The sequence below is a fragment of the Petaurus breviceps genome, unplaced genomic scaffold (assembly GCF_028583685.1).
Source record: "Petaurus breviceps papuanus isolate PSGF00001 unplaced genomic scaffold, PetGlider_PUasm1.0 446, whole genome shotgun sequence".
NCBI classification, from domain to species: domain Eukaryota; kingdom Metazoa; phylum Chordata; class Mammalia; order Diprotodontia; family Petauridae; genus Petaurus; species Petaurus breviceps.
The window spans coordinates 2,946,423-2,957,130 of record NW_027186338.1 but is presented as its reverse complement, the minus strand read 5'-3'; the positions used below and the strand labels follow the sequence as shown (position 1 = coordinate 2,957,130).

General features: G+C 46.3%; 1 protein-coding gene across 4 annotated transcripts in view; it reads right to left on the bottom strand.

Annotated features, from left to right (window-relative positions):
• The window catches only part of REEP1 (receptor accessory protein 1), a 146,069-nt gene extending 137,218 nt beyond the window's left edge, over nucleotides 1-8,851 (bottom strand). Inside the window, exon 1 of one of the 4 annotated variants that reach the window (XM_069101061.1) lies at nucleotides 8,426-8,851. In XM_069101061.1, the coding sequence (XP_068957162.1) occupies nucleotides 8,426-8,457 (32 nt within the window). In that variant the 5' untranslated portion in view covers nucleotides 8,458-8,851. The remainder of the gene's footprint in view (nucleotides 1-8,425) is intronic. The other 3 variants (XM_069101062.1, XM_069101063.1, XM_069101064.1) reach the window with 3 other exon arrangements.
• Nucleotides 8,852-10,708: the final 1,857 nt, after the last annotated feature.

Sequence of the window (10,708 nt, the reverse complement as noted above, 5' to 3'; positions counted from 1 at the left end):
GAAGCACACTACTGACTCTCTCTTTTTCATTTTGTTTTGTTTCTTTTGCCTTGTTCACTGCATTGGTTTTAATTCTTCTTTATAACTTGACTAATATTTGATGTGAAGGTATATGTAAAACCTATATCGGAGTGCATGCCACCATGGGGGGAGGAGGGAGGAGAAAGAGGGAGAAAATTTGAATCTCAAAAGCTTGTGGAGCTGAATGTTGTAAACTAAAAGTAAATACATTTTTTTAAAAGGGGGGAAAAAGCAAAAAAAAAAAAAAGAAATCTGATAAGCGTGCTACCTATGTCTTTATCCAAGTCATTGTTAAAAAATGATAACTGTGCCCAGAACCAAGCAGAAGTCTCCAGAGCTGTCCACTGGAGACCTCCTGTCAAGCTGACATGGGAACATTAACTACTTTTTGAGTCTGCTCATTTAACCCCTTCCAGATTCAGCTAATTGAACTGTCATCTCACCCATATCTCTCCATCTTTTCCACAAGAAAAACATGAGATATTTTACCAAATATCTAAAATCTAGGCAAACTCCATGTATGGCATTTTCCCAATCAGTAACTGGACAATCCTGATAAAAAGGAAATAAGGTTAATGTGGAATGACTCATTCTTGCTGGAGCGTTTAGCAAAAGTGCCTGGCACATAGTAGGCCCTTGATTGACACAAAGTTACACTGGTTTTGTGATCACTGATTTCTTTTTTAGATTTTCAAGAATCTTCTCTTTAATTAACCATTTTAGAATTTTGCCAAGTCAGGCTGATAGCTTCTCTGTACCTGTGTATGTATGTCCAGGGTAAGCTTACCTGGTTTCTTCTTTGCCTCAAAGGCTAAATCCTGAAAATCTCCTTTGTATCATAAGATCTATGCACCTTTAAAATTCTTAGGTATGCTAACAATCTACATTGATTCATTCATTCCCCTTGGCAATATAAAGTCCAGTTTACTCTTAATCTCTTTTTTCATCTATTTATGCCTTTAATAGTTCCATAGAGAGGATAGAGCTAAAGGAATTTTGGACCTGGTGTATCCTGAACCCCTTCAGTTTTACACTGAGGAGGGGAAGTCACTTGCCCAGAATTACCCAGGCAAACAAAGGGCAAAGCTAGGATTCAAACCCAACTTCTCAGATTCCAAACCTTTTCCCTTTTTCATTGCACTAAGAGGTGAAGGACATATCCAAGGTCACAGCATCACAGCTACATTGCTGTAAAGAACCTTAGAGGTCACCTACTCCAATCCCCTCATTTTACAGAAGAGGAAACTGAGGCCAAGAATTTAAGTGAATTGTCCAAGGTCAAATAGATATTGAATGAGAGACCCAGGATTCAAATTCAGATCCTTTGACTGGGAATCAGACCTCTTCCTGAGGGTACCATGCTGCCTTCCATACATAAACTAGTATCAGGTCCTCCGAGGTCATTTCTAGGCCTCAGAGGTATAGGTATAGGTCTAGAGCTAATCTAGGCCTAGGTCTATCTATGACACCAAATATGGGGCATGGGATATATGACATTATTAACTTATTGACCTTGGCAGCAGAAAGAGAAACTAGATCTTCTCCCAAACTGTGATTCTTGCCTATAGCTTTCTCCATAAATCCTCTATAAAGGATCTACCCACAATGCACTGGTTCTTTTAATATGACTTCTCTGAGATCTTTCATTCTCATTATATGACCCTCCTACCTTCTTTTCCTATCACCAGTGCCCTTGAAGATATTGTCTAGGACACCTCTGGCCTGCATATCCACCTTCTTTATCAAATGAAGATAACCCTTTCGGAGTGTTCCAGTGCCTATTGGGTCAACTGCATTTGGGTTTCTTCTGAGATCATGGAGCTCCATGACCTGCATCCAGGTAGCATTACCAAGCAAGTCTGAGCCAAAAAGACCTGGGCTCAAGGTTGGCCTATGATAGTACAAGTTGTGTTGTCTGACCATGAACTTCTCAGTACCCCTAGACTATAAATCCCTTCCTAGTCACTAATATGTTAGAGGGAGGATGTTTAAAATGTAGACATTCCTGGATCAGTCAACAAGAATTTATTAAGCAGGAACTATACACCAGACTCTATTAGTCACCAGGAATATAATTACAAAGAACAACATATCCCCTACTCTTAAGAACTTTTATTCTAAGAAGGGAGTAGAAAAGAAATAAAAAGCATATATAAAAATATGCAGCATAAAAATGGAGAGAATAAATATAAATTATATTTGTAATAAATGCATAGTAGCTAAGTACAAAGTAGTTTGAGAGGAAGAGTGCTAGTTGTTGGGGAAATCAGGAAAGGTTGTGTGCTTGAGCTGTGTCTTACAGGAAGAGAGGGACTCTAGGAGACAGAAGTAAGAAGGGAGTGGATTCCTGACATTGGATGGTAGGTGAAAGGCTTGGAGAGGGTAAACAGTGTTCTCTTTGAGGAGCAGAGAGAAGGCCAATTTGGCTGGACAGCAGAGTGCAGGAGAAGAAATAAACTCCAAATGAGATTTCAAAGATAAGGTCTGATGGGGATCAGAACGCCCAGGAGGAAAAGGCCAGGTCTTGAAAGCAACCCAGTCCCTGGATTTTCCCATACATTTCAGTAGCCCAGATGACTGGTGCCTCTATTCAAACCAACTGCTTAATCCCATCCATATACTTCTTTCTGAGCTCTCTCAGGACCACCTCCAGGCTATTTGCCACTCCTTAATCCTATCCAGGTCTTCTTACAGTCTTTTTCTGTATAAAAATGCCAATCTTATTCCTATTAAATTGTGCAGACTCTTGGAATCTGGTACTGCTGTGTTTTCTACCCCTCCCATAGGTATAATAAAACTTCAATACTCTGACTGAAAGAAAGCTTGAGTGATTGAATTCTTACAAGGCAGACCCTCCCTGTGCCCTTGCATTTCAGGGTTCCTACACCCCAAAGCGTAACAGGTTAGAGCCAGGTTGTGAAGGACTTTAAATGCTAAAAAGTGGAATTTATATTTTATATTTCCATTTCATCCTAGAGGCAATAGGAAGTCCCTGGAGTTGACTGAGTAGGGGAGTCATGTGGTCAGACCTGCATTTAAAGAAAATTACCACTTATTTGAAATCTCAGGTCTGAGACAGTTCTATGTTTTTTTATATTTGTTTTGTTTTGGGCCCAGATCTGAGACTTTATCCATGTGGGGATCATCTGGTATGGAAACTCCCTCCCCCATGCATATTGGCAACTCATCTGTGATTTAAAATCAGACAGCCTGAGACATTGGGGATTAAGTGACTTGCCCATGTCATCACAGTGATAGTATGATAGAGGGCCTCTCTCCAAGGAGACTGCTTGCCTATGGTCACTGTCAAAGGCAAGACTTGAGCCTAGGTCTTTTCCACTATGAATCCAACCCTCTTATCTACCACATCATGGTACCTCTCCCCTAAGAGGATATTGGTGCTATTGCAGAGAGTAGCAGAGCACCATTGAAAGCACAGCACAATTTCTTAGAGGTAGACCAACTCCGTCTTCTCCTAGTCAGTTCTGGACCCAGCTCACGCTCTCTCTGTGGTGATGTCCAGAGTGATAAATATTGCTGGACCAGCTCAGTGGGCTGCCTGTCCAAATGCATATATACATATATATATGTATTTGAACACATGTGATACACATATACTACTTCTTTATTTTATCTCTTTATTTATCATATATTTTTATATTATATTTTTTAGTAGGATCACATGCTATTGGGAAGTAACTACACTTTTGCAGGTAGAAGTTTTCCACTCCTGGGTTCAATACTTACATAAATAAATTGGCCAGAGACTAACTCTGACTTCAACTATAACAAAAGACCTGGGAGAACACTTAAGTAATAACTAAGCCAAATAGGCTACCTTCCTCAAAGAAAATTGATTGAATTTGGTTGGTCTGGAGAGAAAGGGTCCTGGATGAGATTAAGGAGTGTCAAGTAAGCTAATTAATTATATGTAATTAATGTATGTACAGGTTGTTTTCTCCTGATAGAATATAAGCTCCTCGAGGGCAGGGACTACCTTCCTTTGGTATTTGGCTTCCCCAGTGGCTAATGCAGTACATAGCACATAGCAAGTGCTAAATAAATGCTTGTTGATTAACTGATGTCCTTGCCTGCCCTGTATGCATTCTTTACCCATTTAATTTTTCTGGTGTAGATTATTTGGTTGATAATAAAAGTGCCCCTGGATCTTATTGGAAGCACTCTTTTTTCTTCTTTTTAAATGTTTTCATTTATCCTTTCTAAAATCTATGTCATTTCCCAATGACCATTTCCCTTGTAATGAGTATGTACAAACAAAACAAAGGAACACATCATTCATTTTGGAGGATGAATGCTTCTTCCACACCAGTTATCTACCACCTCCCTGAGGCCCTTAGGGCATCAGGTCTTCCTCAGATAGGAGTACAGTTATTCCTTCCACATCAAGGGGCTAAAGGTTCGGTGCCCCAGAGATATGGAAAATACATGTAAAATTTTTTGACCCTCCCTTTATACCTCTCTTTATTCAGAGAAATCTGAATTATTATAGTATTAAGATAAACTATATTCTGTGTGACCTTGGGCAAGTCACTTAGCCCCAGTTGCCCTGCCTTCCCCCCTCTAAAAAGCAAAAGATAAACTATGTTGATATTATGCAATACTATACATATATTTTATACATTTTTGAATTTCTAAACTTTTTCTGTGTCATCTGCTGGCCTTCATGTGTCATCTGTGGTTTCCTCAAAACTTTCCCCAAATTCCCATTTAATTTCTTACACCGACCCCATGATATATCAAAACCTGATGGGGAAAGTCTCCACATGGAAGGGATAGCTGTATCTCAAGAACCTCACCTTCTATAAGAACTCCTGCTTCTATCTGGATTTTGTGCTGAATATCCTGAAAAACCACTGTCACCTTTGCTGACTATAGGTCTCCCAATGAATAATTTAACTACGTCACTTTGAATAGAGGCAGCATGACATATAATAGATAGAGAAGTGACTTAAAGCAGAGGAGGGCTGAGCTTCAAAGCGGATCAATCGATACTGACTGGTCAAACCACTTAACACTCTAGGCAACTCAAAGAGAAGGGGTTGACCTGCATTGGTGAAGGGAATTCCCTATGCCAACGGACTCCCAGGTTGCTGTCCAATCTTTATTTCGAACAGTAGCAGAAAGCTCTGTGTGGCCTTCTCCAAACCCATGAGAAGTGCCATGGCAGAGTCAAAACAACTCTGGCCTGTGTTTTGTTTATTTTTATGTCCCCCAATGCTTAGCACAGTACCTGGCAATAGTAGGCTCTTAATGAATGTTGACTGACTGACTGACTGACTGACAGACAGAGCAGATTCTGAGACCAGTCTTCACCAGTGTGAGGCACTTCCTAACTGGACAAGTCAATTGACCTCTCTGAGCCTCAGTTTCCGCATCTATGAAATGAGATAATGGTAGTTATGCTAGCTACTGTTGTGAGAACATCAGTATGGGCACCTTCAAAGCATGATAGAATTGTGCATTGTTGTTACCATTAAAGTTCATGAGTGTGGTGTGGCAACCAAAAAAGTTAATTGGGGCTGTCGTGAGAGGCATAGAAGCCTCCTAGAATAAGGAGATGAGAGCCCTGCAGACCAGAACATTGTTCTAGGCACCGCAGTTTAAGAAAGGCATTGATAAACTGGAGAGTGTCCAGAGCAGGGCAACCAAGATGTTAAGGGAACAGGCATCTATTTATTAATTGCTTATCACGTGCCGGGCATTGTGCTAAGTACAACCACCCTGGGAAGGAGGTGTTATCATATCCATTCTAGCTGGGGAAACTGAGGCACACAGAGATTAAGTGACTTACCAAAGTTACATAGCTACCAAGACCTCCACTTCACCCCCCCCCCCAAGTTGCCTCTGAGTCCTTGTCACATGAGGGCCCATTATGGAACTGTGTATGTTTATCCTGTGCCCCAAAGCGGATGGAGTGAAGGCTTAGAGTCAGGAAGAACTGAGTTCAAACTTGGCCTCAGATTCTGTGTGACCCTGGTCGAGTCACTTAACCCTGGTTGCCTCAGTTTCCTCATCTGTCAAATGATCTGGAGAAGAAATGGCAAACCACTCCAGCGTCTTCTGCCAAGAAACCCCAAACAGAGTCACAAAGAGTCAGACATGACTGAACAACATGTTTATCCTATAAAAGAGAAGACTCTGGGGACACATGAGGGCAGCTGTAGATTTGTTCTATTAAGTGCCAGAAGGCAAAATATGGAGCAATGAATAAATTGACCCTGGATCCCTAGATGTCAGGAAAGAAACAATGTCATCACAAAGTGGAAAGAATTGTTTCTGGTGGGCATGGGTATTGTCCCACCCAAGGTCTCCAAGCAGAGGCTAGGTGACCACCATTTTAGCACATGGCATCCCAAAGGTCTAAGTGCCATTTGAAGCTTTCACGAAGATTCCTTTCTGGACATGGGGTTAGACTAGATCCGTGGGAAGGTCCCTTTCGGGTCCAAAATTCTGTGATTCTGTCATTTCTACACCTTTTCCTTCTTCCTAGCTTGTCCTTTGGAGGAGGTCAGGATAGTGAGCAGGTTGGGAACGTTACCACAACCCTCTCTCCCACCAAGATGAAAATACTTGAGAGGTCAAATGCCCCCTCTCAATACCCATGAAGCTCCTGGCAGCCAAGATCACAGAACCACTCCTGGTGGGAGAAGGGCGCCACAGAGCGCCAGAAGGAGCTCCAATCAGACCCTTTTTTTAAGTGACCCAGAGCTGTACTTCCCTGTATTATTCATGCGGAGCTCTCCAGTCCATATGAAATCGTCTAAATATTTAACATGCCTCCTCGGAATAATACACAAACCTAACAGCAGTTAGCAACAGCTGCAGATGGGCCCAGATCAAATGACTTGGGGGTTTAAAGTGAAAGAGACCAACCCATCTTGGTCTCGAAAGCCTAGAAAAATGGCAGACGCTAAGCAGTGGTGGCCTGCCCTCCCAGACATGGTGTATATCATTAGAGAGAAGAAAAAGGGGGGGGGGGGGGGGAGGTCTATTAGGTTAGAATGAAAGCCCTGGAAAGACGGCGGAAGATACAGGTAATGATATTGTATCAGAGAGCCCATGGTACATTTCCCTCAGACAAAGAAAAAGCCCGGAGGCCTTCCCAGGGCTGACTTCTTCAATTCCAAAAGGCAGATTTAAGATCAGGGCTGCAACTGTGCAGGCGGGAGAAATTTATGCAGACAGAGACGTACAAGACAAAATGTCAGATGCAGCCCCACCAAAGCCACTTCCAAAGAGAAAGAATTCGTTAGAGAATCAGTGCTGCCTCTGAGAGGTGACCTAGACACCCACCCACCTCTGAAGCTCTGGGGCGGGGAAACACACCCTCCGGTGTATCCCCACTGGTTCTGCGTCCCCATCACCAGCCTCTCAAGTCACACCACTCTCTTTGGGTCCCAATTGTCACTGTCGCTCTGTCACTGGGGAAGGCATTCCCGTCCGACACATTCCTGCAGACACCCAAAGTAGCGCCGTCGCCCCTCCACCCCACCCCAGAGCCCGTCACAGCGAGGGTGCTTCAAACAGGGTAGGTACCCTGCTATAGGATTTCACCACCACTCGTGGGGGATTGCAGACAGAGGGGAAACTACGATTAGCTGTTTTGTGAGACATAAAGAGGTCATTAAAAAAAAAAATAAAAACCCAGCAACAACAGAGGAGGAAAAAAAAATCCACCACACGAGGAGAGCCCCGCCTCCGCCGCCGTCTCCCCCACCCAGTCTCCAGGCAGACCCCACTGGGCAGCGCCCCCTAGTCAGTTTCAAGACCCAGTCTGTCAATTTCTCGTGACAAAGCTTGTTGGCAGGACTGGACAAACCCGTCGGGATATTTCTCTTACAGATAGACTGACTGAATTGCTGCCCAGTCTCCTTTACCCCCGACCCCCGTCATCCTCAAAACCAACAAACAAATACAAAGCCCAGCCTGGGAAAACAAAGACCCGGGTGAGGGAAGGGGGTGGGGGGGGAGCAGCCCTCAAACGAGGAGGAAGGTTCTTGCCACCCCAGGGGCAAAGAATTCCATCCATCTTTTCCAGCCCGTGGTCTCCCCCAACCCCGTGTCCCCTCCTCAGGCAGCAGGGAGCCCTTTTAAGTGATCCCGCAAGCAACTCGGTTTCCTGCAGAAACAGGGTGCACCGCCTCTGCCCCTGTTTCCCCAATGCAGTACCCGCGTGCCCCGCCTTGCTTCTGTTTTCTCCTGTCTCCCGGTGCCCACAGCCCCGCTCCTTACTGTACCTCCCCTCCTAAATTTAGCGGCCCCGCGGGGTATTAATAGCAGAGACTCGGCAGGGCCGGGCAGGGGCCGGGCGGAGCGGAATGTAAACTGCCCCCGGGCGAGAGGAGACCCAGGGAAGAGCCGGGGAGGAAGGAAGCCTACTTACACCACCAGCCTGGAGATGATCCAGGACACCATGGCGGGGGGCACGGCGTGGAGAGGCGAGGAGAGGAAAGGCAGCCGCGGCCAAGGCTGGCTTGGCCTGGCCTGGACTGGGCTGAGCTGGGCTGGGCTGGGCGCAGCGCGCGGGGAGGAGGCGGTTGACTTCGGGAGAGCTCTGGCCGCCGGGGCTCCTGGCACGTCGCTGACTCCGTCCGTCTGTCCGCCCGCCCGCTACAGCCACACTGAGCAGCTCCGTGGCTCAGCCATTAGCAGGGCGCGCCGTCAGCGCAGCCGCGGCAGGTTCCCAGGACGGCGGCAGAGGCTGCTCCTGCCCCCCGGGACCTGGGGCGGCGGCGGCAGAGCCCGCGATTGGGCAGGACGCACGGGCGGGTGAGAGCCTGGGGCGCTGCCGGCGCGCCGCTCAGAGCCAGCGTCCGCACCTCGGCACCTGGGGGGGGGGGGGGCCCCTCCCCCCCCCCCGCCCCCCCCGCCCCTGACGCCGTCCTGGGCACCTGCCGCGGCTGCCCCCGCGGGGGGGGTGGGGGGGGGGGGGGGGGCGCCCCCGCTCTGCCCCGCCCCCCAGGCGGGGGGGGGCCGGGGGGGGCCCCGGGCCCCCCCCCGGGGCCCGGCCCCCCCCCTCGGCACCGGGGGGGGGGGGGGGCCTTGCCCAGCCCCAGGCCACCTGCACCCACGAGCTGTCAAACTGCGGGCGGATGCAGCCTCCAGCTGGAGAGAGGTGTGAGGAGGGGGCGGGCCTCCCCTCCTGTCCCCTCCCCTCCAGTCCCCTCCCCACATATGCAGGCACGCACACACACACGCGCACGCACACACTTGTGGCAGCGGCAATACAATAATCATGGATTAGAAGCTGCCAAGGAACTGAAAGGTCTTTGAGACCAACCTCCTTATTTTACATGTGGGGAAACTGAGGCATACAGAAGATTCAGTGACTTGCCCAGGGACAATCATTGTTAATTTGGTGTCTCCCAGTCCAGTGGCCTTTTCCATTCTTACTAGCAGTAACACAGGACACAATACTTCTCTGAGGGTGTGTCCTCACACATTCCCATCAACTCCAGCTAGCCCCGGCTAAGCCCCGAGACAGGACCGCCGTCCCTTGTCCCCATCACCTTAGAATCAAAGGTCAACTGAACCCCTCCCCACCCCCAACGAGAGAGCTTTTCTAATTAGCCCCTCCCCCAAATCCTGGGGCTTTCCACTAAAAGACTTTGAGATCATTTTCTTTTAATGGTGGATATTCAGGAGAAAGAGTAGTGGAGTCAGCTGACCTGGCATGAAATTCCACCTCAGTCATAACCTGTGAGACTTTGGCTGAACCACTTAACTTCCTATATATTGTCACTTAATATCTACTTAATGAAGATGGCCTCTACCAAATGGCTTCTGCATTCCTCCACTAGCTCTGTGATCCTGGATCAGCTGTCTTCCCTGATAGACTGTAAGTTCCTTGAGGGCAGGAACTATTTTTTTCTACTTTGAATTTCCAGTGCCTGCCATATTTGTTATTGTTCAGTTCTGCCAACTCTTTGTGACCCCATTTGCGGTTTTCTTGGCAGAGAAACTGGAGTGGTTTGCCATTTCCTTCTCCAGCTCATTACAGATGAGGAAACTGAGGCAAACAGGGTAAAATGACTGGCCCAAGGTGACACAGCTAGTAAATGTCTGAAACCCAGATTTTAACTCAGAAAGATGAATCTTTCTGCCCCCAGGCTGGGCAGTCAGGATTGAGTCACCTAACTACCTGACATGTGGTAGGTGCTTAATAAAGTTAGGAAGACCAGACAATTGATACAAAAATATTATAATTTTACTTTGAAATAAAAATGTTCATTCTACTATCTCTATTTTCTTTGCCTGATGTATTTAAAAAAGCACTGTTGGCTTGGACCTTCCAGATATTCCTAAATTCTGGTCCTTTTTAAAAATTTCACTAGCTATTATTTATTATAATATTGTTATTATTATTCACTAGCATTTATTTCACACTACCTTTGCATGTTTTGTCTCCTGCGATCTTCACAACAGCCCTGGCAGGAACTACGGGTATTATTTTAACACTGTTTGAGAGATGGGGAAAATAGTCCATCAGTCACTCAGACAACAAGTTGTAGAATTGGGAAGGGATTTAATAAGAGCTGCTAACAAGTACAGCTTTAAGGCTTGCCAAAAGCTTTACCGATTTGTCTCACTGATCCTTACAAAACCAGTATGATGGGTAATACAAATACCTATATATCCACTCCCAGTCTCTCATTGAGCATCAATC